This window comes from Camelina sativa, chromosome 15, assembly GCF_000633955.1.
Source record: "Camelina sativa cultivar DH55 chromosome 15, Cs, whole genome shotgun sequence".
In the NCBI taxonomy this organism is placed as follows: domain Eukaryota; kingdom Viridiplantae; phylum Streptophyta; class Magnoliopsida; order Brassicales; family Brassicaceae; genus Camelina; species Camelina sativa.
In genome coordinates this window covers 5,084,912-5,112,902 of record NC_025699.1, presented here as the reverse complement: position 1 = coordinate 5,112,902, position 27,991 = coordinate 5,084,912, and the positions used below count along the sequence as shown (strand labels likewise).

Here is a 27,991-nt window from a genome sequence, read left to right as displayed (position 1 = left end):
AAGTCTATGCCAATAATGGTCCGATATATATAAAACAACACACTGGAAATAAAAAGTAAAAAATCCATGACCAGACAATAAGCATATCTATCGATTTCATCATCATTACTCAGTTTGAGAATATGAAGACAACTGAAATATCAAAGGATGATTGACATAACGAATATGAATGTCAATAATAAACACAATGTTGTCGACCTACTTACTAAGAAAAACGAGCGCAACAGATATTTTACAGACAGTGTCTATAACGAAACGCGTCTTCGAAAGTGATAGCCGACATAAGTTTTTTTTTCATACCAGAAAAAACAATCCTGGTAAGAAAACCATAGAGATAACCCCATTTATCTGATATAAATTATCAAATAATGTTATATCCTACTATATTAATTGAGAAGTACAAATATAAAACTAACTTTAAATGTGTAAAAAATTACATTCAATTTTCATTAGAAAACTTAATTAAGATTAATAAAATAATTAAATAAAAATAATTAATAAAAAACATAAATTGGGGATATATTAAATAAAATAAATTGTAGAAAAGTAAAAAAAAATCTACTATAATCAAAACTAATCTGTATTAGAAAGAAAATTCCAACTAAGATTTTAAAAATCTAATGAAATAAAATCTACTACTACAAATTTTATACTACTATATTAATTGAGAAGTACAAATATGAAACTAACCTTAAAATGTGTAAAAAATTCAATCGCCATTAAAAACTTAATTAAGATTAATTAATTAATTAAATTAATAAAAATAATTAAAAATGAAAATCGGGGACACATCAAATAAAATAAATTGTAGAAAAGTAAAAAAAATCTATTAGAATCAAAACTAATTCATACTTTTTAAAAAATAACAAGTAAGATTTTAAAAACCAAATCGAATAAAATATAAAGCTACAAATTTTATCAAAAAACAATTTCCACCACAGGTTAAAATTATTACAAACAATAAAAGGAAGCCACAAAAAAAAAACAATGAATGTTTTTTTCAAAGAGACATTTTAGAACTTTTACTAGCTATATTTAGTTGCTTTTTTTACATGTTAGTAAGGATTGTGTTTAGTTGACAAAGGTTTAAACAATTTTATTTATTACATACAAATGTTTTATTGACAGATTTTCAATAAACATTTTTAAACTAGAAAAATTATAATATAAGCAAACCAAATTTTTAATCATAAACTATTATAAATAATATTATAATAAAATAAATTATTACAAACTTTTATTAAAAAAATGTTCATCCTGCGGTTCTCCGCGGGTTAGTACCTAGTTTGGTAGTAAAAGGAACCTACTAAAAAACAATATATTATGAATCAAAAAAAGTATTTGATCCTATTATAATTCAGTTCCACAATGTGATTTTGTTAATCTAGGTATTGGTTTGGCTTGTTGGATTTTTAATCAAATATAAAGCAAATGCAAAAATTTAATTGCCTTTTTTGGCTCTTGTTCAATTCACAGTTTTAGCAAAATATGTGTAGATTTCAAATGCTTTTAAAAGTGAAATTTTTGATCTTTTTCATTTTTAATTTGTTTCGATTACATTCTCTACATTTTATTGCAATGGAGAAAAGTTAACTTTTATACATTTCATTTTAGTGGATACCTCAAACCTCAAATAATGTACACTAGGAAATATCTCGTGCTTAAAGCACGAGTCAATATTTAAAAAGAAAATTACAATAGAATAATAAAAGTTATCGTTATATTTTTTTTTAAAATTATTTTGTTTGAGATAATATTTATTTTTAATTATTCTGTAAATCTATATTTTTTTTTGAATACTAATTATTTTAGATTATTGTAATATTTTATTTTTGACGTATATTATAGTTTTATATTGTTTGTTTGTTGTATTTCTATCATTATTTTGTGAAATATGAAGTAGTAATTTTAATATTATAATTATGAACAAATAAAATTTATTAATTTATCAGCTATATAAATTTAGTTTTACCAATCCGCCAATGTGAAAATTAAAACACACATTTTATTTTCATAGATCGAGCTAATATATCTTTGTTTTTTAAAATTCATATCACAACATATGCAGAAAAAAAAAATCTGCATTTTATTAATCATAAGTATTATATGAAAATTCCAAACAATTTGTAACTAAAATAAAATAAAGATGATAAGAGAATCATAATTTGAAATTTTAACAAAATTTTTGAAATCTAGTTTTTAAAAATAATTATATTGACTACTTAGTTTTTAAAATTCTGATTTGTTTATATTTTTTTAAAAAATATTTTGTAATTTTTGTCCATAATTTATTATAGAGAGAAAATATTTTTTTGAACTAATAATTATTTAAAATCAATGGCATGATAATATAAAATTAAACTCTACTTGAGAAAAATTTATTCATATTTTTTAAAAAAATCTTAGCAGTTATTTTTATTTTTCAAGTATAAATTAGTTTTGATTTGAATATATTTTTTTTACTTTTCTAGATTTTTTTATATTTGATCTGTCAGCAGTTTTATTTTTAATTAACTATTTATTTAATTAATCAATTAATTTTAATTAAGTTTTTCTAATGGTAATTGAATGTAATTTTTTTTATACATTTTAAGGTTACTTTCATATTTATACTTCTCAATTAATATAATAGGATAAACAACCTTTTTTTTTGGTAATAAATAATATTGTAACAAATTAATGTTAAATATAATATGTCAAAAAAGTGCAAAATTTATAAATGAAGGTGGATATTATAAGTATTGTTATACTATTTATATAGTACATCATTCACATTTAAAGTAGTGTGACAGGAAATAGTAAATAACAAAATCTAAGCATTAATTTCCGTATGAAATTTCCTAAAATATACTTATGAAACTTGCATTTCCATTTACCCTATTTATAAGCCCTTTAGAATAAATTTTTTTGAAGCAGAGAGAAGTAGAGAAGCCCAAAAGTTCACCGAAGACCTCCAAAACACCGTCACGGTCACAGTCACGTTCAAGCCACGTGGAGAGGTTTAATTGGTGTTAATATGAACCTGTCGCATTCTCATTAGCCTGTCACGCTTCTCAGACGATACCTCAGGGGAACATATAAATCTGAATCCCAATAGTATTTGGAATTACAAAACAAACCCTTAAGTTTAGTTAAAATATCGAAAATTATCCCTATCGAAAAGCGAGAAAGAGTAAGAAGAAATTGAGAGCGATTGATCTCTCTCCGTCCTTCTGCAAGTTCTCTCTATTTCTTCCCTCACTCCTTCGTCTTGTGCCATCTCTCTGCTCGACGCTCTCTTCTCTACTTCTCGATCCATCCGTGAATCGCTCTCGGAGCAATGACTATGATGACTCCGCCGCCGCTTGATGTAATCTCCGATTCGCCTTGTTTTTTTTTGTGTGTGTTTGTGTCAATTTGATGTCGTGTTCGTGGGGGTTTTTTTTAACGCGTATTCTACCTTCTTCTGCTTCGGATTCTTTGCTCTCTTCGTTTGACTGATCCGCTAGGGTTTTGTTTTCTTAGATTTTTTTGTTTGTGTTTCGAAAGCGGTAGAATCATCGGGAGATTACCGTGTTTTTTTTTGGGTGATTGCGGTTTCCGTTTGATCTTCTGATCACGGGGTTGGGAAATTAGGGTTTCTATTAGTCGGAAGTCTGATTTGTCGTCTTACGATTTTGACAGCAGCAGGAAGACGAGGAAATGCTTGTACCGAATCCGGATTTGGTCGAGGGACCTCAGCCTATGGAAGGTGAAATTTTCTGCTTCTTCTACTTTCGTCTGTGTTATATACTCTGATTGTTTTGGTGTAGATGCTGTATTACTAGTGGATAGTGCTGGAGTGTAGAATTGATGTTTTCACTGTGTGCTAGGGTTTTGTCTATCTTTTGTTTTTGGATTTCTTAATAGTTGTTTATGCATTTGTAGTTGCCCAAACTGAGACTGCTGCTACCACTGTGGAGAATCCGCCAGCCGAGGATCCTCCAAGTCTGAAATTCACGTGGACCGTCCCTATGTTCACTAGGCTCAATACCAGGAAGCAATACTCTGAAGTATTTGTTGTTGGAGGTTATAAATGGTAATGACATATAGACTTTTTGATGCTTTTTTTTTGCAATTGATTTCATGATGTGCATTTCATTGGTTGACGTCATGTGAGCTTTTTTTTTTTTCCTCTTGCAGGCGTATATTGATTTTTCCCAAAGGAAACAATGTTGACCATTTGTCCATGTACTTGGATGTTGCTGACGCGTCCAGTTTGCCGTACGGGTGGAGCAGATATTCACAGTTCAGTCTGGCTGTAGTGAATCAAGTTCACAGCAGATATTCCATCAGAAAAGGTATCTTAGTTTATTAATTTCGTTATCTGAATGCATGCAAAATGTGAATTTCCTGGCAGATGTTTATTTCTTGGAGTGATGATTTGGATTTGTAAGAGGAGTACATGGTCGACCTTGGAATGCAGTCAAGATACCTGAAAACTGAATTGAACATGATGATTTTCATGCAATTTTTTGAATTTCTTAAGAGCCAATGACTTTTTTACTTGTTTTCTGGTCAACCTGCTGTTCTGACTTCTTTCTTTTGCATGTTGCAGAGACGCAACATCAATTCAACGCAAGAGAAAGCGATTGGGGGTTTACATCATTCATGCCTCTCAGCGAGCTCTATGATCCCACTCGAGGGTATATAGTGAATGACACTGTTCTGATTGAAGCTGAAGTTGCTGTGCGTAAAGTTCTTGATTACTGGTCATATGACTCAAAGAAAGAGACTGGTTTTGTTGGACTTAAAAACCAAGGTGCTACCTGTTACATGAATTCTCTCCTGCAGACGTTATACCACATACCTTACTTCAGAAAGGTTGGATGCACGTCTTGTTTTTTCTTCTTCAATTTGCTTAATCAGGAGTTCACTAAATTCTATATAAAGACATCTGAATAATGCACCGATGCTTGTAGGCTGTGTATCACATGCCAACGACTGAAAATGATGCACCGACCGCTAGTATCCCATTGGCGCTCCAAAGTTTGTTTTACAAACTTCAGTATAATGACACCAGTGTAGCCACAAAGGAGCTGACAAAATCGTTTGGGTGGGATACATATGATTCTTTCATGCAACATGATGTCCAAGAACTCAACCGAGTTCTCTGTGAAAAGCTCGAGGACAAGATGAAGGTAAATTTTCTTCTTCGGCCCAGCCTTTCTTCCATTCCCAGTTGGTATTTTATGTTTTACTTTCTTTTTTGCCTTTTTAAAGGGAACTGTTGTGGAGGGGACAATACAAAAGCTATTTGAGGGTCACCACATGAATTACATTGAGTGCATTAATGTAGATTACAAATCTACTCGAAAAGAATCATTCTATGGTATGTACTTTTAAACAGTAACGCATCTTCAGTTGTCTTTTATTGAAGCTGATATGTTTATATCAAACTAACTGTACAGTTGTGTTTTTGACTTGTGACAGACCTCCAGCTTGATGTTAAGGGCTGCAAAGATGTATATGCTTCTTTTGACAAGTATGTTGAAGTCGAACGCCTTGAAGGAGACAACAAATACCATGCAGAAGGACATGATTTGCAGGTAGGCTGTCGTTTATCTTTCTTTTATTGGTTCTTGGGGATGTTGAGAAGTGTCAGTGTCTCTATGTTGGTCCTATGCAAGTCAATCTAGTCTATCATTTCCTGCAAATGATTTGGTGTTCATAATGCGTGTGGATGCTACCAACTACCAAGCAAGCTAAATTAGGAAACTAGAAAAGCTTTTTTACTTGTAATCTTTCAAAGCAGCGGAAAAAGTTGTGTTTCAGTAACTGTGAACTAATCTTATATTGGAATGATTTATCTATTTATTTTCAGGATGCAAAAAAAGGTGTTCTATTCATAGACTTTCCACCAGTGCTTCAACTTCAGCTCAAGAGGTTTGAATACGATTTTATGCGGGACACAATGGTGAAGGTTAGTATCTGAAATTCCACTTACCCAACAAAGACAGCATGTAGTGCCGACTGTGTTTAGACTTGCTTTTAGGCTGACGTTACTATATTTACAGATCAATGATCGGTATGAGTTTCCTCTGCAACTGGATCTCGATAGAGAGGATGGAAAATATTTATCCCCTGATGCAGACAAGAGTGTCCGCAATCTCTACACCCTCCACAGGTATATATTTTTATTGTATCTCTACTTTTGTAATTTGAGATACAGTAGATTCAAGCAGGGCTATATAGTGGTGGGATTTTTCCTGAAGTATATAGTTCTATTGATTATAAGGCTAGGTTCCTCTTCTCAGGAATCTGTTGCCGTAGCTTAGGTTTCCCTTGAAAGATGGACAGTTCATCTTCCTTCTGTGATAGTGAAATACAAGTTGAATTATGTTGTAGTAAGATCTTGTTGTTCCTTGTGGGCTTGCTTGAACAGTTTGCTGCTCATTTTCTATGCAGTGTCTTGGTTCATAGCGGAGGAGTGCATGGAGGGCATTATTATGCTTTTATTAGGCCAACACTTTCTGATCAGTGGTACACATCCTTCAACTCTTTCATGCTAAAACAAGTTAATTGAAAGTTAGTTTCCTCATCATCTAGGCTAGCAAGACCCGAGTCATTTCATATGATACTGAAAAATGTTATCGTATTTCTAATGGCTCTTCTATCCACATATCCAAACGTGGATTTACTGTTATTAGATTCACTGTATAAGTGATCTTTATAGTTTCTTTTTTGCTTCCCTTTTCTCCCAAATTATCCACTGAAATAAGTCTTTCTGTGGCTTCTCGTGTCTGTTTAGATGACAATAATGAACAATTTTTTTCATTGCTTTACTTTTACACTATCTAAACTTAATTCTCTCAGGTATAAATTTGATGATGAACGGGTAACGAAGGAAGATGTGAAAAGGGCACTGGAAGAGCAATATGGTGGTGAAGAAGAGGTAACACTCTCTTCCTAGGTTTCTTTTTTTGCTTCGCTCTTATTTTTCTCATTTTATGTACTTTCAAATTTTGTGTCGCTTCAGTTACCGCAGAATAATCCTGGTTTCAATAATCCACCTTTCAAATTCACAAAATACTCGAATGCGTACATGCTTGTTTATATTCGGGAAAGTGACAAGGATAAAATAATCTGCAACGTTGATGAAAAAGACATTGCGGAACATTTGCGGGTAAGAAATTCATTTACACGCTTTTTCCTGTTTACCTATCTTTGTTTTGCCTGAATCAGTTAATTATTTTCTGACAGGTGAGGCTGAAAAAAGAACAAGAAGAAAAGGAAGATAAAAGAAAATACAAGGCTCAAGCTCACCTTTTCACGACAATCAAGGTTTTCTACTAAAATTATATTTGGGTCTGAAAGTGAACACAGACGTAATTACCTATTGCTGGTATAGGTTTGAATTAATGATCTTACTAATGCAATTTAACTTTCATAAAGGTCGCAAGAGATGATGACATTGCTGAGCAAATTGGAAAGAATATTTATTTTGATCTTGTTGATCATGAAAAAGTTCGGAGTTTTAGAATCCAGAAACAAACCCCCTTTCAACAGTTTAAGGTACATGCCTGTATATTCCTATTTGTTTCCAGACAAATGCAATTTATTGCAGCAAGAGATGGGGTTTGTGAAGAAGCTTCTTTCTTGGTAACCTAAATCTATCTTGAAGGAGAAAAATAGTGATCAGGATTCTGATGAGAAGAATATTGCCTTCGTTTGGAATCTAGTTTGTTTAAGGGTTTTTATAAGATGCTGTCTTCGATGGAATTATTCATTGGTTGCAAGTTTCTTAGTGTCTTGTGTACGTAACATTGTTTAAAATTTGTCCTCATGTAGGAAGAGGTAGCCAAAGAGTTTGGCGTCCCGGTTCAACAACAGCGGTTCTGGATCTGGGCAAAGCGTCAAAACCATACTTATCGTCCCAATCGTCCCCTGTTACCTAATGAAGAATTACAGACGGTAGCTATACTTATGTTTTTTATAAGCTATACTTTGTTTTTTATAATTGCTTCATGCCTATGGTTTGCGTCTTTCATTTGGTATTATTCCTTTTCTGGACTTTAAAATGTACAACACATAAAAACCGTCACTGATTTTTTTTCTGTGTCTAGTTATCTGCTCTTAAGACATATTACTAGTGGGGATTATTCTTGTATTAGGTGTGGTGAGGCAGTGGTGCCTTTTTAGGTCTCGTTATTACACTAGTTTCTCGTTTCTCATATCTGCCATTCCTAGGTATTTAAATCATGTTTTTTATATTAGGAGTAAATAATTTTTAAGATGTTATTGTAGGTTGGACAAATAAGAGAGGCATCTAACAAGGCAAACAATGCTGAACTGAAGCTGTTTTTGGAAATAGAGCGCGGACCGGTAATACTACTCTGCTGCAAAGTTTAATTGTTGAGGCCTATTCATTGAATGAAAATCTGAAACCAATTGGTCAAAGGGAAGAAATTAAATAGTCGTACTAATTCTTCAATTAAAATTATCCAGGATGACCGCCCTATTTCTCCCCCAGAAAAATCTCATGAAGATATTCTTCTTTTCTTTAAGCTCTATGACCCTGTGAACGCAGTACTAAGGTAATTCTTGTACCCACCACTTTTTCACTTTGACGTCTGTTCAAACAAAAGGTGGCATACTCCCGTATATTCTCATCCTAAAAGCATTATTTCTTTCTTCCATTTTCTTTTTAATGGAGAATTTGTCACCTTTTCCCTGTTTCTTGTTTGCAACTTTCATCATACTTACATCACTTTGTCCATATGTTGTAGATATGTTGGCAGGCTCATGGTGAAAAGTTCCAGTAAGCCCATGGATATAGTAGGGCAACTGAATAAAATGGCCGGCTTTGCCCCTGATGAGGAAATAGAACTTTTTGAGGTTGAGGCTGGTGCCTTTTAGTTCTACCTTTTCATCATACTTATGGCCATGAAACATTTCATTTTATTGGTTTTTGTGCCCATTTTCAGGAAATAAAGTTTGAACCTTGTGTAATGTGCGAACATCTAGATAAGAAGACTTCTTTCAGACTGTGCCAAGTAATGTTAATCTCATTGTATCAAATGTGTCAAGTGATGTTTCATAGTTTGTCCTATTCATTGAAATGGGTTTCTGGCGTATAGATTGAAGATGGAGATATCATTTGCTATCAGAAACCTCTTCGTATCCAGGAGAGTGAATGTCTATACCCAGATGTGCCATCATTTTTGGAGTATGTACAGAATCGAGAGGTATAATTAACCTGGGCACTGATGTCAATCTTGAAATGGGCTCTAACAGTAGAGCTTCAACTGTTATAGCTTCTTTTTATCAAACTGTGATGATTAGCGTCTTTTTATCAATTCCTTGGAAACTACTAATAGTTGTTGGCAAGTTTTGGTGGTAACTAACTTATGTGGTTTGTTATTTCGTAGCTGGTGCGTTTTCGTACACTGGAAAAACCGAAAGAAGACGAGTTTATTCTGGAGTTGTAAGTACCTCTATGGACAACTTTGTGTCATTTATTCCAGTATTGGAATTCGTAATGCTTCTACTTTCAGGTCAAAGCTGCACACTTATGATGATGTTGTCGAAAGAGTGGCTGAGAAGCTTGGCCTTGATGATGCATCGAAACTTAGGCTTACATCTCACAATTGCTATTCCCAGCAACCCAAGCCTCAGCCAATCAAATACCGTGGAGTAGATCATCNAAACCTGGGCACTGATGGCAATCTTGAAATGGGCTCTAACAGTAGAGCTCCAACTGTTATAACTTCTTTTTATCAAACTGTGATGATTAGCGTCTTTTTATCAATTCCTTGGAAACTACTAATAGTTGTTGGCAAGTTTTGGTGGTAACTAACTTATGTGGTTTGTTATTTCGTAGCTGGTGCGTTTTCGTACACTGGAAAAACCAAAAGAAGACGAGTTTATTCTGGAGTTGTAAGTACCTCTATGGACAACTTTGTGTCATTTATTCCAGTATTGGAATTCGTAATGCTTCTACTTTCAGGTCAAAGCTGCACACTTATGATGATGTTGTCGAAAGAGTGGCTGAGAAGCTTGGCCTTGATGATGCATCGAAACTTAGGCTTACATCTCACAATTGCTACTCCCAGCAACCCAAGCCTCAGCCAATCAAATACCGTGGAGTAGATCATCTTTCAGATATGTTAGTTCACTATAATCAGGTGATTGACGTTGGTTTGAGTGAACTTACATATGTTTTTTTCGATTCCAATGCTGAATTGCTTATGACTCTTCTTCTTTTTCAGACGTCTGACATTTTGTATTATGAAGTTCTGGACATTCCTCTTCCAGAATTGCAAGGTCTTAAGACTTTAAAAGTTGCTTTCCATAGCGCCACAAAGGATGAAGTATGGGTTGAACTTTTATTTGTGATTTGTAGCTCTCTACACATGCTATTGTATTTTAGTCCTTAAAACTCTTAAAATTGCAGGTGGTTATTCACAATATCAGACTACCTAAGCAGAGTACTGTTGGAGATGTTATTAATGAACTTAAAACAAAGGTCAGTATAGTTACAATTTTTTATTAGATCATTGCCTGCATCTCTGTTAATTGGCCACATATTGAGCTATGTTTTCTCCTTATAAAGTGCTTGTCTTTTAATGGATTCTGCTCTATACTTTGTGGTTTAATCTATTTCATAGTTTAAATATAATCTACACTTGTGCATCAGGTGGAACTTTCGCATCAAGATGCAGAACTGAGGTTACTTGAGGTCTTTTTCCACAAGATCTACAAGGTAACAGGCTAACTTCTTGTCTTTTACATTGTAGTTAACATTTTAACTATTTTAAGATTATGGCTTGTAGACTATACCACATCTCGTGTGATGTACTTTGCAATCTTCTCGAACTTAGCAAATTTTTGATCCAATTTGTTCGGGTGCTCGTTGCAGATATTTCCATCTACTGAAAGAATTGAGAACATCAATGACCAGTACTGGACTTTACGGGCAGAGGAGGTATATCTCTCTTCCTCACCTTCTTTCGCTTTAGTTCTGTAATCGTCCAAGCTTTTTATTGTATTTTGTTAACTGACTTATCTTTTGTTTCTCCGATGGAAGTAGATTTTGTTTTCTTGGAACTTTTTGCCCGTCTCTTTTTTAGTTTCAAACTTGCAAAATTAAAATGATGTGGTACATTTGTAATTGAATGAGATAATCATTTACTGCATTCGCTGTTTTGGAGTCAGAGGCATAGGTTGTTTGGATTGATAATTGCTTGAGAGGAACGTCATCTGCATTGTAACTAGTTTGTGCAGGTTATTTGAATGCTTGAGATGAATAGTTGCATTTGAGCTAACATTAGTAAAATGTAAATGCAAGTTTTTTGCTGGTTAATGACTCAAAAGATGCTGAGTTTCTTCTTTTGCTATCGTGTGAAATCTCAGATACCTGACGAAGAGAAGAATATTGGTCCCAATGATCGGTTAATCCATGTATATCATTTTACTAAAGAGCCCGGACAAAATCAGGTGGTAGTCCATGTCACTCTTAAGTTACTTGAAAAGCTATATGAGGGTCCAGTGTTTTGGATCGGAGGTTTTGAAAACTTTGTTAACCATTCTTTCTTTTGCAGCAAGTACAAAATTTCGGCGAGCCCTTCTTTTTGGTAATCCATGAAGGTGAAACTTTAGAAGAAGTCAAGACCCGTATCCAAAAGAAACTTCATGTCCCTGATGAGGACTTTGCCAAGGTATGCATGACTGTTGTCTGATTTGGTAACAGCTAGAAAATGTCAATAAGTTTATTAATTGTTATTATTGGTGGCGGAGTAAGATCATTGTTAATGTGTTTTTGTCTTGTGTTATTCAGTGGAAGTTTGCATCATTTTCAATGGGACGACCCGATTACTTGCAGGACACAGATGTCGTTTATAATCGCTTTCAGGTAAGACTTTTATTTTTAGTTCTGTTCAAAAAGAAATTCGGGATTTAACTCTATATTTTCGGAAACTAAAAATGACTAACAGAGAAGAGATGTGTACGGTGCGTGGGAGCAGTATCTTGGGTTGGAGCACATTGATAATGCTCCTAAAAGGGCTTATGCTGCAAATCAGGTAAGAAGCTCTCGCTCGTTTTCTAAGAATCCATCTCCCTTAAGACTACTAACATCTGCTTGAATGCTCTTGTTGTAGAACCGACATGCATATGAGAAGCCGGTGAAAATATACAATTAGGGGAGAGACATGGCGAGGAATCTCAAGGGTGGTTTTGGTGCGAGGATAGGATGTGTAGAGTCTCAATTTAGATTTGATAACTAAAATGAATATATATCTTTCAGGAAAGGGTTTTGATTTTGGCTCTGACATTAGTAAGTGTGGTCTATTTTGCTTCCGAAACTACTCAGTTGGTGTTAATATGGTATTGTCTGAGACTCTCTCTCTCTCTCTCCCCCCCTTTTCTCTCTGCAAAATTCCCATTTTGAAGACAAAGGCCCCGTTCTTGGATTTGAGAGGGTGTTGGCTTTTTTTGGTTCTAAATTAGGATATTGTATTTCGAGGTATAGTTTTTAATATTTTCAAAATATTCTACTCGTTTCGCTGTTTATTTCTCTCTCATTTCCTTCCAACCTTGGGATAGGTTTCAGATTCATGTCCTTGTACGTGACAAATCAAACCTGTGGCCTCTTGCACAAGAATACTAAATTGTTGTTTCTTGCACAAGAATACTAAATTGTTGTTTCAAGCTTACACTTTACAGTCTTTACTGTAATATGTAACAAATGAGTTATTCACAAACGTGTACAAAACAAACCCTCCCGAGATGAAAACACAATACAATCAAAACAATATTCCCCAATTATTTTATAGCATCAATGATTTCTTTTATAAATAATATTCGAATTACTAATGTTTAATGTGTTCTTTTGATAAGAGTATGGTTCCGACTATTTTGTTAAGACACACATATCCCGAGAAAATGGATCTATAATCTAGCCACGTTGTAGTAGTATTTAAATAGAACAAACGAAGCTTGTCAAATTAAACAAGTGATCACGACTTTCCCTGACACCATTAAATGATCATACAACAATCTCACTTTTCTCACCATATATTTCTATTTCAGATTCATGTAAAAGATCTATGCATTTTCTTGNCTTTTCAAATGATACACAAGCTTCCACACAAATCTATTCAAAGGGAAAATCATAAGCAAGAACAGAGCAGTAAAACATTGTTAGCCGCATAATTTTATACCTGGACAGCAATGGCAGACCAATTATTAGGGAGGTNCACCAAACTTCTTGTACGTGCTTGTATTCGTAATCGTTGCTTTACACAAGATCGCTTGCTTTCCCTTTTCACACTCCGACGACTGTGTTGTACGTACCATAAACAGCAAAGAGCNCGTGATGATATCCTTTGTTTGATCTCCATAAGCCATATAACCACAAAAACCAAACAACACATAGACAAACGTAATCCCAGCAAGAACTTTAGCTAACAACTTAGGAAAAGCTTCTCTATCCTTCATAGAACTTTCTAAAGCCAAAGTCATTGCAAAACCTTCAAAACAGAACACGGCAACTCCTCCAGCAAAAGGTAAACCACCAATGGTAGACGAAATAGCAATTCTATCACTAAACGAGAAGTCTCCTTCAACCACCATTTCAACATTCTCTTTCACAACGAAACACATCGCTATAATATTGCATATATCAGCAAAGATACTGAAAGGAGAGAGAGCTGATAAAGAAGTGATCCAAGACAATCCAACTTCGATTGGAACCAGAATCAAGATGAAAGAAACCATACTTAACCCATAGGAAGTGAATATAGAAGACAAGTTTCGACCTATGAAGACTAGATACGCTACTGATCCACCACATTGAGCTGTGAAAATGAGGAACTCGGTTAAGTATCGACCTTTTGTTCCCATACATTTGAAACCTAGATCACCATACGTTTTCGATTCTTCTTCTTCTCCTTCTTCAGATTCTAGCTTGTCTCTGCACTGAATCTGCAATCGAAAGATTCCAAATTAGATTACGTTGTTTTGAGATTTAAGGATTTTGGGGAGAGAGAAAAAAAAGAAAAGAAAGGGAGCTAACGAGGAGGAGCATGCAGTAATAGGTGGCGAATCCGACGATGATGACGCCGAGAGATCCGGCGAACCAACCGGCGATACGGAATGCGTAAGGGAGGCCAAGGACGCCTGTACCGACGATGGAGACGATAATGTTTCCGAGCGTTTGAAGAGCAGAGGTTCTGTCGCCGCCGGTTGTTTCAGACGGCGGAGGTTTTATCAGAGGAAGAGTTGGATCACCGTTCGCCGCCGTCAGGTCTTTAATCGCCATCGTCGAGATTCACTCTCGTTTATTTATTTTTATTTTTATTTTTATTTGTTTTGTTGCGAAGATTTTTCTCGATAACATTGGAGGAGACGTAAGAAACATTGCCGCCGCCATTTTTATAGGTGACATTGAGCCCCCGCCCAAAGATTGATTTCTCGATCTGACGTGGCGCCACAGCATCCTTACATCTGGCACGTGCGTACCACGCGCTCCGTCGATGAGATAGATAGAGATCTGTGCACGATTTGGAAGCCAGAGGTGATATAATAATAAGTAAAAGGAAGATGGAGAGAAATCAAAAAAAATATCCACAGATTTGTCTGTTCTTTTATAAAATTCAGTTTTCTGACATCATAATAATTGGTAGTTAGATCCAAAAAAAAAATAATGATTATATATGGGAAAAATTATGCAAAGTTTTTGACGTGTCTGCAACAACTGAAATGATATGTCTGTAATATTAATGTTGATAAGAGTTTGTTTATTATGAATGGGGAACAATATATTGTCAATTATTTTGTAGAGAAGAAGATTGTACATATTGATATTGTTGTCGCATATGAAGCTTTGACTGTTTTGTGTTCTACTTTAAAAAAGAAAACGGGAAATACAGTTGTGTTAAACAACTCTCAAGTTATACTTAGCAACTAATAAATGTCAGAAGTCAGCTATAAATAAATTTGCGTACGCGTTTGTGAAGAACTTAATAGTAGAATCCTTGTACATGGTACAAGATTCTTGTAATTTATTGTATTTTTATAGTTAATGGATCTTGTAAACTAAACTACTATATCACATCATGATATTGCATGTGCAAACGCTCACACTAGAAACAGAACAAGTTATCCTCAATTGTCACAATACAAATAGGCGTGATATAACATTATCACATCAAATTCAGTGACATTGTAGCATTCACCACGTGAAAACACGTCAGTATTTCTACAATTTGTCCCACCTCATTTGTCCTTTTAATAATCATCATATATAGGCTTTGATTTTTGACTCATTGAATAAATTTTAGTTAAGTTTACGTCTTAAGCTTTTTAGTTAGATTTAAACAAAAAAAAAAAAAAATGTCCGAATTTATCGGATAACCAGGGTTGAGTGTTTTACCCACCTTTTGTCTAAGCAATGGTATAAGACTATATGTATCCGGTTATGTGTAAACCGTGTGAATTAGAGTCTATACCGGTCAAACCGGATTATACACTTCACTACATAAAGTGAATATAGTCTGTAACAGAATCTTTTGTGATACGAGGAAGACGAAGATGAACCTTACACAATAAACACCTATCTCGTTAAATTGAACTTCAACCAGGTGTTTCGTAACTTTACTTGGCTGACCTTGGAAAGCTTTAGGGAGAAGAATGAACAGGATCAGGGTTCGAATCCCACCATCAACAAGAGGTAAGAGACTAGTTTTACCTTGCTCTGGTCTATGGTCCAAAAAGACTATCACTTACCAAAAGATAATAATTGAACATCAGTCAACGTATCTAATAAGTATTATTGCCCCCACATTAATGGCTACACTTTACTAGATTGTTCTCAGTTAAAAGGAAGCACGGAGACAATGAGGGTGATAGACACAACAAATCGCATGTATAAGCTTTCTTCTTGGCCCAACGGCTAAAGCACCCATCTGCTTAAGCTTCTCCATTGTCAAATTTGCCATCTGAAACTTATTCATCCTCTGTCCTCTCAACATCCTCTCAAACTCTCTCCCCAATCCTATTGATCCAACCCACTGGTTCAATCCGCCTGCTTTCTCAACCTTCTTCTCCAGATTCAGCACTCTCAGCTTCTCATTATCCATAACAACTGAGCTGCACATCACTCTAGGAAACCTTATGGGCTTGTGGCCAGCACGGCTCTTGTGAATCTCCATTCTTCTATCCCGATTCTTACTACAATCTTGAAGTGATCTCCTTGGAGCTGAACCTTTCCTGGTTGTGACATTGCGACCAGTAACTATCTCTGGTTTGTCTACTGAGGTGAAATCAGGACAGGCCTCAGGTTCCACGGTGTGAGCATGAGTAACCACAACCATGTCTCTCAGCTGAGTTTGTGGCTGCGAAGCCGCAGTCTTCTGCGAAGTGCACTGTTCAATTACAGGAAGGGAAGGCACCACTGTTTGGACAAGAGTAGCTTTGCGCGTCTCTGCTCTTATCTCAGCTTGTGATTGAGATGTTGCAGGTTCAGGTACAAGAAGAGAAGGTATCACAGTGTGAACGAGAGTAGCTCTGCGTGTCTCCGTTCTTGACTCAGCTTGTGATTTAGAAGTTGCAGGCTTCTTCTGCAAAGTGCAATGTTCAGGTACAGGAAGAGAAGGCACCACAGTGTGAACGAGAGTAGCTCTTCGTGTCTCCGTTCTTGACTCAGCTTGTGATTTAGAAGTTGCAGGCTTCTTCTGCAAAGTGCAATGTTCAGGTACAGGAAGAGAAGGAAGTATTGTGTGAACAAGAGCAGTTTCGCGTGTATCCACTTGTGATTGGGAAGTTGCAGGCTTCTGCAAAACTAAAGGGTCAGGTAATGAAAGAGAAGACATCACTGTTTGAAGAGGCGTTGTAGTTCTCTTAGTATCCGCAATAACATCTCTTTTCTCAACTTGTAACTGAGAAGTTGTAGGCTTCTGCAACGTGAAATGTTCAGTTACCGGAAGAGGAGTAGTAAGTTCGTGCGTCTCCGCAACACAGTCTCTTAACTCAACTTGTGATTGAGAAGCTTCAGGCTTCTGCAGAGTGAATTGTTCAGGTAGAGGAAGAGAATGTACCAGAGTGTGAACAGGAGGAGTAGTTTCGTGCGTATCTGCAATAACGTCTCTTAACTCAGCTTGTGACACCGAAGTTTCAGGCTTGTCGAAAATACAATGTTCAGGCACCACAGTGTGATCACAATTACTGTCTTGCGCATCCTCGACGCCGTCTCTTAACTCAGCTTCTAACTGAAAAGTTAATGCAGGTTTATCCAAAGTGAAGTCTACAGGTGGAGGAAGAGAAGGCAAGACAATGATGATTCTCTGCTTTTTGACAAAGACCCAACCGTCTTCTTCTTCTTCTCCATCCAAACCAAACTTCAAAGGACCAGTCTTGCCTGGTTCCAACTGTCTCGGCCTTAGCCTTGCCATCATCAGACCTGAGATTATCAAAACAACATTGAGCTAAAAGAGCAAACCAAGTTTCAATCACAGAAGTACACATTTGGTAATACAAATTACAAGGAAGAACGCATAGAGAATTAGAGAAGTATGCTTGGAAAGACACAATCACGATAAGAAGACACCAATTTTGTGTTAAAACCCATTTTCGAAGAATCGAAGCAAAAAGAAGGACAATTTTGTAAAGTATTAAACCAATTTCAGAATTTGGACTCTTCGTATGAATCGGAGTAACACTAGCACAATTTTATGAAAGTGATTTAAGAAATTACAATCGAAACAAAAGACTAACCCAGTAAATTAGCGACGAGGAATAAACAAACCCTAGAATACAAAATCTTTTGTTAGCAGATAGAGAAATTGAGAGACGGGAGAAACATTTCGGAACCCTCCCAACAGAAGAGGGTGCTAAAAGCTTCAAGGGAAAATGTCAACGAGTCTTACCTACCCTCTGCGAGTGAGTGACGATGATGATGACTCTCTCTCCGACCGGAGCTAACTTTTTTTTTCCCGACAAAAGGTATACAGAATCCCAATATTGACTACCTTGTCCTTTAACTATTGAGAAATTGGAGAAATATTGAAATGTTTTTTTGACATTTTTTAACATAAAATAGTAAAATACACACAAAAGAACAAAAAAATATTAAAGGCTAATTTAAAAAGCCTTTTTCGTAATAGTTCAAAATGGTTTTGTATTATCAAGGTTGAAGTAAATTAAGAATTTTATCTTAAAATTTACATTATATAAGACTATATTTGCTTTAAAATAGATTAAAAACAATTTTAAACAATATTTACTTTGAAACAGATATAAAATATGTTAATAAATCTTCTTATGCTTTTTAACTTATTAATGCAAATCATTTATTGTGATATAACTTGTAAACTTAGGATAATGAGATTCTAATTATCAACAATATGAGCATAATAAAAAAAAATATAATTTATTCAAATAAATAAAGTTGATTTGAAACTACACAAATCCTTTTTTGTACATAATAAGTCCAATTTTTTAAAAAAACCCCAAATTCATGACTGGTCTAATACATAATTTTACACTTGCAAGCAGAGTTCAAGAAAATGCTAGACGGCATGTGGACGGTGACCCAACGCTAAAATAACATTAACTTTGAAGCAGATATAAAATATGTTAATAAATCTTATGCTTAATTTATTAATGCAAATTATTTATTGTGATCTAGCTTGTAAGCATAGAATAACGAGACTCTAATTATTAACAATATGAGCATAATCACAAAAATATATTATAAATTATTCAAATAAATAAAGTCAATTTGAAACTATACAAAACTTTTTTTGTACATAATAAATCCAATCAAAGCAAAACTTCAGTACACCCCAAATTCGTGATTGGTCTAATAAATTCTACACTTGCAAATTGCAACAAATCAACCATAATGTTCAAAAAAAAAAATTTATAAAAATTAAAATTGTGAATACAAAATAAACTCGCTCGAACAAAGAAAGCTAACCAAACGAATTTTTACTGGGTTGTATTGGGCCTTGAAAAACATTCACCTCGTGAAAAAAGTATCCAGTAAGTATATATATTAAGGAGATCATGCCGCCATGTATATTTTTCGTAGGTTTTTATTATGACTAATTCTCAAAGTCAAATCAAATCTGAACCGTTGATACTAAAGCCAAACCCATCCTGAACGTTGGTTCATTCAGAGCATCGTCTCCCTCGTTTAAACCAAAAATAGTCTCTCTGACAACCAGAGAGAGTCTCTGAGACAGAGAAGACACTCCATCAAACGCCTTCTTCCCCTTCTATTATAGCAAATAAAATCCAAATAACAAATTTGATATTACGAATATTTCTTTTTTTATTTTTTTTTTCCTTTTTCGTTTAAGCGATTAAAAAAAGCAAAACGGAGAAGGAGAAGCGCGCAGAGATATTGATTTTGGTTATCTCCTCCTCCCTTTGTGAATTTGTTTGTTTCGTGGAAAGGGAGCCAAAATTCTCAATCTAAGCTTCTCGATTTTTTCCTTCTCCGATTTCTGAGTCGCCAAGGGGTATGGTTTATCTCCGATGTTTTTTTTTCCTTTTTCTTCCGATTGTGATTTTACAATTCCGAGAATTGAGTTTTTTTGGTTGTTGTTGTTGTGGTTTCTCTGCAGAATTGGCTTCAGCTTGATGTTCATCGATTTAGGGCTTTAGTGCGATTTTAGTTTTTGTGGTTGGTTTGTTTGTTGGAACAATCTCTGGGAATTGGAGAATTCGAGAATGGAGTCTCCTCCGATAAAATGTTGTGATTGTGATTGCGATTGTTCATCACAAGGTGGTTCATGGATTCGATCTATAAAGAGAATAAACGACGAATTAGTCAAGGATCAACGTTTCTCTGTACCAGAGCTAGACGACCTTGACATGTTCTCTAATCCCAGAGTCCATATCGAGAACGAATGTGAATTACTACGCGAGACCGTTACCAACCAACAGCAGACGATTCAGCATTTGTACGATGAGCTCGAGAAAGAGCGTAACGCTTCATCTTCAGCTGCAGATGGAGCTATGGGCATGATTCAGAAGCTGACGACTGAGAAAGCTGCTCTACAGCTGGAATGTACACAGCTTGAGCGTACCGTTAACGGCAGAGTGAATTACGAAAACGCTGAGATTGCTGCATTAGAAGATGTGGTCTATCAAAGGGATCAGATTATTCAGTCTCTTAAATTTGAGATTCAGGCTTATAAGCATAGGTTGATGAGTTACGGACTCACCGAGGCAGAAGCTGATGGTGACAAGAGCTTGCTTACTCGTTACCCGAGCAGCGTGATTGACGTTAGTTCTGAGTTTGACTTCCCTACTTATGACTATCCTCCTTTGAAGTGCAATATAAATGAGAACCAAGAAGATCCTCTGGAGGCTGATATCTATGTTGCAGATGATGAAAACTACCCACCTGTTGATTCTCCTCATGGCCGAGAACATTTGAAGACTTTGGATCGTAGACTAAGTCAGATGGAGACAAATCCTAGCTTTATTCCGTTGAATGGTGATTTCTCGGGAGGTAGAGGGAGGGATGTTTCGGAGAAGGTAATGGTTGGTGAGAGTCCTAGGCATCAAAGACATTTTAGGAGGATGTCTACCACTGGTTCAAGTTCACATTTGGGAGCATCTAAAGAACTAAGACATGATGTTTTTGTTGATTCCCCAAGGTATGAAAGCTACAGCTCTAAGAGAGTGGAAAATGCAGAGAATAATAATAATACTAAAGATGACTCGTCAGAGATAGGGGATGACATGAGTGATAGAGTTTATACCATTGATTCTGTCCATCACAGCAGTGTGTCTTATAGTGGCGGTGTAACTGAACAGAAGCTTGAGGATGGCACTTGTGATAGCAATGTGGTTTTCCCGAGAGAACAGACAGATCTTGGTGATCCTGATATAACGAAACTATACATGAGGCTTCAAGCACTGGAGGCTGACAGGGAATCAATGAAACAGGCACTTGTCTCTATGAGGACTGAAAAAGCTCAAATGGTACTGCTGAAAGAAATTGCTCAGCATTTGTCAAAGGAAGTTGTCCCTCAACGGAGATTGCCTCTACGTAAAGCATCTATTGCTGGGCCTTTCACGCCAGTCTTTAAGGTTGTTGTCATGTTTCTATATGATCACAAAAAATTCTGACTGGAAGCTACTTCTTCTAAAACTGTGTCTTGTTTTCTACTGTTCTCATTCTCTAACTTGATCTTTTGATTATGCAGTGGGTCACATCTTTTGTTTCCTGGAAAAGAAAGGCTCGTCGAAGCAAGTAAGTAACCTGTAACAAACTTTGGAAGATTTTATCACAAAGAGGAGGTGGTTGATTAAATCAAACCGTTGCTCGCTTGCATTATAATCTAGTCTTTTAATATTCCAAAAGCAGGGACACTGTTTCACTTGATAGTTAGAAATCACTGTTGAATTTTAGGGAGCTGCCTCTGAAACTTACGCTCGTCTCTAACCTCTATTCCGATGCAAACATGCAGATACATGTATGGAATGTCAGGAAACAACGTGGGCTTGCAAATGCTTCTAGAAAAAATCCCTCGGTCACAAAAATGGCGATGTCTTCTTAGGAGCACGCAAGTGTGAAACAGATTCATCCCTTTCAAACAAACAAAATCACTCTCATGACTCTAGAATTCGAAGCACATAATGTCTAATACTGATGGATTGGATTGCGAGGTAACATTTGTATGCCTTTCTTCAACTTGGAATTGGATTCTCTCATTCTTTCTTCATTGTGCTGTTTTCCCCGAATACTTCAACAGTTGTATAATAGAATTGGGTTGAAGAATGATATACCTCAGAGGCCATACAATCTTTGTATGGTTTCTAACTTGAATTGTTTCATTCATGGGTTTCTTTTTTCCAATATTTTATAGATCGATTCATCACAGTAAGTTCTTTAATTCTTTTTGTGTTTTGTGACCATCATAAGTCAATTACCACGTTTTTTTTCTTTGTATGTATTTCTCCGTTTTAATACCCAAAACTCTCTTTTAAATAAGGGTACAACAGAAAGTGATCTTAATTTAAAAACTACGAACCAGAACGACACCGAAATACAAATCAAAGCACAATAATACTTGGTTACAGGTGAGCCTCCTTACCCCCACGTGACTCCTCACTGACTCAATTCTATCTCCCAGGTTTCCTTAAGTTGTCCTCTTCTTTTATTCTCCCATATGTATATGGCATTGGAAGGTCTATCACATACTACACTTAAAAAGAACACTCACATTCCAAATAACCAAAAAGAACACAAAAGTTGAAGCCTTGCGACACATCCATCAAACAGTAACAGCAATAATACTGATGAATTCATCAAATGCATGTGCTGTAAGGGTAAGCACATGATCAAACCACTCAACTTTCCCCAAAATTTCACAAGTTGCGCTGCGCCTTTCAAGCACAATCTCCGCACACCAAATCTTCTTCTGTTGGGTGTAATAATAGACCGTCTCCCACATAACAGCTAGCTTTCCACCAAAATTAGCCAATCTAAAAACAGAATCACGAGGAAACTTGGGTAGTCCAACCAAACCCTGCAAAACTCTCCACCTTGCTGCCTCGGTGTCATACCATCTGAATGATTCCGGAGAAGCCGAGTAGACAACATTATCTATCTGGCAATAAGAATTAGAAACCATGCCATAATGCATTGATTGATTAGAGTATATGTCCCATTTAGCTTCCTTGACATCGTAAGCAGCCATCGTTTTACCAGCCACCACATGTACCTTTCCGTCAATAGATGCGCTGTGGCGGTCAAACATACCGACTGGACGGCAGGGGAAGGGCTGAGGATCCCAAGCTTGTGTTTTTGGGTCGAAAAGCGAGAACGAGTTCTTCAACTTCCAAATATTAATATTGGGATCGTCATCAGCGCATAATCCTGTGGCATAAATCTTTCCATCGATGACGCCAACAGAGACAGTATACAGCTCCATCGGCAAGCTTGGAGCCGTGCGCCACGTGTGAGACTGGCAATCCAGAATAAATACGCTAGAGAAGGAGGCTTTCCTGTATTGGATTTCGCGGGTTGCGGCGACGCCAATGTCGTAGATTTCAGAACCAACCGCCACCATACTCGCAAACTCCGCGCAAGGAGAATTGGGGATTGGGACTGAAGCCAAAGCATACCCACTTGTTGTTGTTGATGACTTCTTCTTCTCCTCATTGTTGGTTAGGGTTTGATGATGATCAGGTTTCCTGCAGAGGGTAAACCAACAAAAACCAGCAGAGCACTTGAAGCACGCATAGAGACAACTCTCGGTGGTTCCCAAGAGTGACCTGACCTTGTATAGCTCCGGTGAAGCTACGAGAGATCGAAAGCTTTTGGAGACGAGGGATAAAATCGGATAGTACAATCTTGAGACGCGTGCGACGATGCTCAATGCCAAATCATCGGGAAGTGAAGGGATTATGGCCCATTGCGGCGTTGACGGCTTCGTCGTAATCGTAGGCGGCGTTGTCTTCTTCTTCCTCTTCGTTTCCGGGGATGACATTGACGAACTAACGGTTAGGACGAGTTCACCATTGATCAACCTCGATCTCCTCTCCATTTAACTTTTAGGGTTTTGGGTTCCCGCGGAACGCTTAAACTAGAAGAAGACAACACATTTGTTGGGCTTTATGGGCCCATTACGAAATTGTAATACTTTTGTTATTGGGTTCCTTTGTTCTCTAGAGTAGGTTTCGAGGTTTTTTTTTACACATGTTTTGAACCATATTATTATTTAGGTTTAGCAACAAATTAAAAAGCTAATATGCTTAACGCAAAACCCAATACATTTAGATGCATGAGCAAATATATGTCACAGAGAAACTCTCTTACAAGCACAATTTAAAGAACTCTTCATATTTTTAATGTATGCAAATTAGAATACATATATTATAAAATGTTCATCTGCTTCTTCATATGAATATATTGATTATTTGAGACAAGCGAAAGAAGATTGTCAATGAATGTGTACAAGAAAATGGTCCAAGAACACTACCAAAAACAGAGTTAATTTAATACTTAATAAATAAAATTAATTAAAAGACACTCTTGATGAGCTTATGTGATGGGTAAGGTCTAAGTATATTCATTAAATTACAAATATGTTTTTATGTTAACTCTATTGATATATAGTATTTGACAACCTAATCGAATTGTATAGTATAATAAATATATGAAGTGGATTAAGAAAATATATGACCAAGTCAGAGAACCAATATCCTCGGGCGGCTATCTATGTTGACGGTGATAAGAACCAAGATCCTCTAGAGTATTTATGAAAATAGAGTATTTCTAATTTTTTTTGGTTGAGAATAGAGTATTTTTGAAAATGAGTTTTTTTAACAAGAATTAACTAGATTAAAAAATTAGATTTTTTAGATTTTAGAATGAGAAAACAAACATGGAAACAAAAAAGATTCAAATCAAAAATGACCACAAAATAATAGATTATCACCACTTTCAATATAATTTCTAATTTTAGTTTGTAAATCTAAAATAGAAGAAGACATATTTGAAAGAAGAGAAATTAACAAAGATTGAATGAAAATAAAGAGAAACTGGTTCAAGAGATGGTGGAGAAGATTCAGAAGAGACTACCAAAATATGTAGAAGTTTTAGGTGATTATTGCTTAGAAAAAAAAGGTTTTAGTATTTAATAAAAGAATATGTTTAAAAACGTAGATACTAGGAGTTGAACAGGCAAAGTGAGAGACGCTAAAAAGACATCTACCCAACTCAACTACACTACCGCCAACTTCTTGAAACAATGGCCTCTCAATTTAATATATATCAGCTGCTTGTTGGACTTCTGATCCGGGCTGGCCCTGAAGAAGGTTATGAATACCAAGAATGTGCGATAATGTCACTAACCAAGATGTGAAAAATCTTTTTTGGGTTTTTGCAAATACATGAATTCACAATCCAACTTTTGATTCTCAATAAATCAGAACACCGACTATGAATTTAATCAGAGTAGCTTCGAGTGTATGAAAGTCATCTTAATTTAAAAACTACGAACCAGAACGACACCGAAAACGAACTGATGTAAATAAACTAAACAAATACAAATCTAAGCTCAATAATACTTCGTTACAGGTGAGCCTCCTTTACCCCACGTGACTCCTCACTGACTCAAATCCATCACTTTCCTTAATTTGTCCTCTTCTTTTATTCTCCCAAATGTATATGGCATTGGAAGGTCTATCACATACTACACTTAAAAAGAACACTCACATTCCAAATAACCAAAAAGAACACAAGAGTTGAAGCCTTGCGACACATCCATCCATCAAACGGTAGAAGCAATAACACTGATGAATTCATCAAATGGACATGATCAAACCACTCAACTTTCCCCCAAATTTCACAAGTTGCGCTGCTGCGCCTTTCAAGCGCAATCTCCGCACACCAAATCTTCTTCTGTTGGGTGTAATAATAGACCATCTCCCACATAACAGCTAGCTTTCCACCAAAATTAGCCAATCTAAAAACAGAATCACGAGGAAACTTGGGTAGTCCAACCAAACCCTGCAAAACTCTCCACATTCCTGCTTCGGTGTCATACCATCTGAATGATTCCGGAGAAGCCGAGTAGACAGCATTATCTATCTGGCAATAAGAATTAGGAATCATGCCATAATACATTGATCGATTAGAGAGTACGTCCCATTTAGCTTCCTTGACATCGTAAACAGCCATCGTTTTATGAGCCACCACATGTAACTTTCCGTCAATAGATGCGCTGTGGCGGCAAAACATACCGACTGTCTCTCACGGCAGGGAAAGGGCTGAGGATCCCAAGCTTGTGTTTTTGGGTCGAAAAGCGAGAGTGAATTCTTCACCTTCAAATTATTATTGGGATCGTCATCATGGCATAATCCTGTGACATAAATCTTTCCATCGATGACGCCAACGGAGACACGATGCAGCTCCACGGGCAAGCTTGGAGCGGTGCGCCACGTGTGAGACTGGCAATCCAGAATAAATACGCTAGAGGAGGAGGCTTTCGCGGGTTGTTCTATGCCAATGTTGTAGATTTCAGAACCAACCGCCACCATACTCGCAAATTCAGAATAAGGGGTATTGGGGATTGGGATTGAAGCCAAAGCATACCCACTTGTTGTTGCTGTTGATGTCTTCTTCTCCTCGTCATTGTTGGTTAGGGTTTGATGATGATCAGGTTTCCTGCAGAGGGTGAACCAACGAAAACCAGACAAGAACTTGAAGCACGCATAGAGACAACTCTCGGTGGTGCCCAGGAGTGACCTGACCTTGTAAAGCTCCGGTGAAGCTACGAGAGATCGAAAGCTCTTGGAGACGAGGGATAAAATCGGATAGTACAATCTTGAGACGCGTGCGACGATGCTCAATATCAAATCATCGGGAAGTGAAGGGATTAGGGCCGATTGGGGCGTTGACGGCTTCGTCCTCTTCTTCTTCTTCGTCGTAAGCGCAGGCGGCGTTGTCTTCTTCTTCCTCTTACTCTTCATTTCCTTTTCCTCTCCATTTGAGAACATATTCAGTGGGAATTAACTTATTAGGGGTTATTGGCTTCCTATTTGGGTTCCCGCGGCGGGTGCTGTGTTGTTTACTCTCTTAAGTACACGAAGATAACACCTTTGTTGGGCTTTATGGGCCGTTACGACATTCCATGACTTTTTATTGGGTTCATGTGTATAAGGAAATAGTCCAACGAAATAGTTCCCAAAAAGAACGCTGCCAAGAACACAACCAAAAACAAAATTAATTTAATACTTAATAAATAAAATTAAATAAAGACACTCTTGATGAGTTTGTGTTGATGAGGAAGAAGGTCTAAGTGTATTCATTAAGTTACAAACATGTTTTATTGCTAATTGTATAGTACAATTAATATATGGAGTGGAATAGTGGATTAAGAAATCTATGATGGAGTGGTATTTTGGTTAGTAAAGGTAAAAATCTTATTATATCTCAGAGAATTTTAATTTTTTTGTTTGTTTCATATTAAGAGTCAACAAATATATAGGAATAGTGACAAAAAGGGAGTTTTAAAAAATACCAAATTAGAAAGAACAAAATAAATAGTAATAGTGATTGTTTTCTTGCCTAGTAGAAAACGTTTTTAACTATTTTTATATATATGTTTTTGTTAAACTCAAATTTTATTAATTAATAATAACAAATTTTATAGATTATTTCTTTTATATACATACGTTTGGATATTGGACCAAACTTGCCTAATACCATATAGCAATTTGATTTTTTTTAAAATAATTTTTTTCGAGAAATTCTTTAACATATAGAAGGAGAGGAAGACTAAGTAAAAAATATTACATTTTTATTCATCGGATCACTTGAAAAAGAGAATCATCAGTTTTGAAACTTCAAAACTGTGAGGAATCTCATATTTACGCCAAATTACGCAAGATTAGGCATAAAAGGATTAAAGGATGATGTAATTGCTCTAATGAGCAAGAGAGTAGTTGATATTGTTGCTTGTTGGGGAGAAAAGGTCACTATTAAGTTTTATGAAAAAAAGTAATTCTATTTCAATCATTTGAAAATAATGTTGACCTATACCTAAATGCGTTCCCCTAAATGCGTCCAACATGGCAGATCCTCTCCTAATTAAGGTTTTTTTTGTGATTATTTTTGCTCACCTCTAATAAGATTGTGTCTTACATGTATTTTGATTTCGATTTTCATCTAGTTAGGGTGATGGTTGAAAAAAATGATGCCAAATGGGAACTTTGTGTGACTAAAAGTGATAGTCACATGTTGATTATGTGACCAACCAAGTCTGTGACTATATAGAGAAGGTTATGAATACAAAGAACGTGCACTATAATGTCACTAACTTTGGGTTTTTGCAAATGCATGAATTCACAATCCAACTTTTGATTTTTCAACAAAAAAACACTGATTATGAATCAGAGTAACTTCCAGTCTCAAGTAAAACTATAAGAACATCATAGATCAGAACATTCATAGCATTAGAGTACACATTCTTTGAAGAAACATTAAAAAAAAAAAAAAAAAAAA

At 35.9% G+C, this 27,991-nt stretch overlaps 5 protein-coding genes and 1 pseudogene across 12 annotated transcripts; 2 read left to right on the top strand and 4 right to left on the bottom strand.

Annotated features, from left to right (window-relative positions):
* Window positions 3,150–12,531, top strand: LOC104745398 (ubiquitin carboxyl-terminal hydrolase 13). Of its 5 annotated transcripts, none has more exons than XM_019237184.1 (33): window positions 3,150–3,349; window positions 3,664–3,730; window positions 3,907–4,057; window positions 4,162–4,319; window positions 4,577–4,842; window positions 4,941–5,159; window positions 5,242–5,350; window positions 5,452–5,567; window positions 5,843–5,941; window positions 6,036–6,145; window positions 6,427–6,501; window positions 6,835–6,913; window positions 6,998–7,144; window positions 7,222–7,302; window positions 7,414–7,533; window positions 7,810–7,932; window positions 8,266–8,343; window positions 8,467–8,555; window positions 8,748–8,856; window positions 8,946–9,014; window positions 9,099–9,206; window positions 9,390–9,445; window positions 9,516–9,658; window positions 10,111–10,145; window positions 10,230–10,331; window positions 10,415–10,486; window positions 10,658–10,723; window positions 10,880–10,945; window positions 11,374–11,457; window positions 11,562–11,678; window positions 11,798–11,872; window positions 11,955–12,041; window positions 12,120–12,531. In XM_019237184.1, the coding sequence occupies exons 1-33, from the start codon at window positions 3,320–3,322 to the stop codon at window positions 12,159–12,161; spliced, it is 3,348 nt and encodes a 1,115-aa protein (XP_019092729.1). In that variant the 5' UTR covers window positions 3,150–3,319; the 3' UTR covers window positions 12,162–12,531. The 5 variants fall into 5 exon arrangements, with proteins under 5 accessions (XP_019092729.1, XP_019092730.1, XP_010464924.1 ...); XM_019237185.1 differs by having other exon boundaries at window positions 3,151–3,349; window positions 3,667–3,730; XM_010466622.2 differs by lacking the exon at window positions 9,516–9,658 and having other exon boundaries at window positions 3,151–3,349; window positions 9,968–10,145.
* LOC104748143 (amino acid transporter ANT1-like) lies at window positions 13,207–14,377 on the bottom strand. Its single transcript, XM_010469826.2, has 2 exons — window positions 14,036–14,377; window positions 13,207–13,944 (listed from the first exon to the last, which is right to left on the bottom strand). Exons 1-2 carry the CDS (start codon window positions 14,279–14,281, stop codon window positions 13,207–13,209), a joined length of 984 nt encoding a protein of 327 aa, XP_010468128.1. The 5' UTR covers window positions 14,282–14,377.
* LOC104745397 (mediator of DNA damage checkpoint protein 1-like) lies at window positions 15,724–17,984 on the bottom strand. 4 transcript variants are annotated; one of them, XM_010466615.1, is made up of 2 exons: window positions 17,886–17,984; window positions 15,724–17,419 (listed from the first exon to the last, which is right to left on the bottom strand). In XM_010466615.1, exon 2 carries the CDS (start codon window positions 17,412–17,414, stop codon window positions 15,837–15,839), a length of 1,578 nt encoding a protein of 525 aa, XP_010464917.1. In that variant the 5' UTR covers window positions 17,415–17,419; window positions 17,886–17,984; the 3' UTR covers window positions 15,724–15,836. The 4 variants fall into 4 exon arrangements, with proteins under 4 accessions (XP_010464917.1, XP_010464919.1, XP_010464918.1 ...); XM_010466617.2 differs by having other exon boundaries at window positions 17,890–17,964; XM_010466616.2 differs by having other exon boundaries at window positions 17,765–17,953.
* LOC104745396 (myosin-binding protein 7-like) lies at window positions 19,151–21,872 on the top strand. Its single transcript, XM_010466614.2, has 4 exons — window positions 19,151–19,484; window positions 19,590–21,066; window positions 21,183–21,229; window positions 21,447–21,872. Exons 2-4 carry the CDS (start codon window positions 19,696–19,698, stop codon window positions 21,550–21,552), a joined length of 1,524 nt encoding a protein of 507 aa, XP_010464916.1. The 5' UTR covers window positions 19,151–19,484; window positions 19,590–19,695; the 3' UTR covers window positions 21,553–21,872.
* On the bottom strand, window positions 21,996–23,505 carry LOC104748142 (F-box/kelch-repeat protein At5g51250-like). The gene has a single exon (XM_010469825.2). It carries the CDS (start codon window positions 23,469–23,471, stop codon window positions 22,254–22,256), a length of 1,218 nt encoding a protein of 405 aa, XP_010468127.2. The 5' UTR covers window positions 23,472–23,505; the 3' UTR covers window positions 21,996–22,253.
* On the bottom strand, window positions 25,089–26,501 carry LOC104748141 (annotated as a pseudogene).

Coding starts and splice junctions, on each gene's coding strand:
- LOC104745396 (XM_010466614.2), top strand. CDS start 19,696: ATGGAGTCTCCTCCGATAAAATGTTGTGATTGTGATTGCGATTGTTCA. Junction 21,067..21,182: donor CTTTCACGCCAGTCTTTAAG/GTTGTTGTCATG, acceptor TTGATTATGCAG/TGGGTCACATCTTTTGTTTC. Junction 21,230..21,446: donor AGAAAGGCTCGTCGAAGCAA/GTAAGTAACCTG, acceptor GCAAACATGCAG/ATACATGTATGGAATGTCAG.
- LOC104748142 (XM_010469825.2), bottom strand. CDS start 23,471: ATGTCATCCCCGGAAACGAAGAGGAAGAAGAAGACAACGCCGCCTACG.
- LOC104745397 (XM_010466615.1), bottom strand. CDS start 17,414: ATGATGGCAAGGCTAAGGCCGAGACAGTTGGAACCAGGCAAGACTGGT.
- LOC104745398 (XM_019237184.1), top strand. CDS start 3,320: ATGACTATGATGACTCCGCCGCCGCTTGAT. Junction 6,146..6,426: donor AATCTCTACACCCTCCACAG/GTATATATTTTT, acceptor TTTTCTATGCAG/TGTCTTGGTTCATAGCGGAG. Junction 11,679..11,797: donor CTGATGAGGACTTTGCCAAG/GTATGCATGACT, acceptor TGTGTTATTCAG/TGGAAGTTTGCATCATTTTC.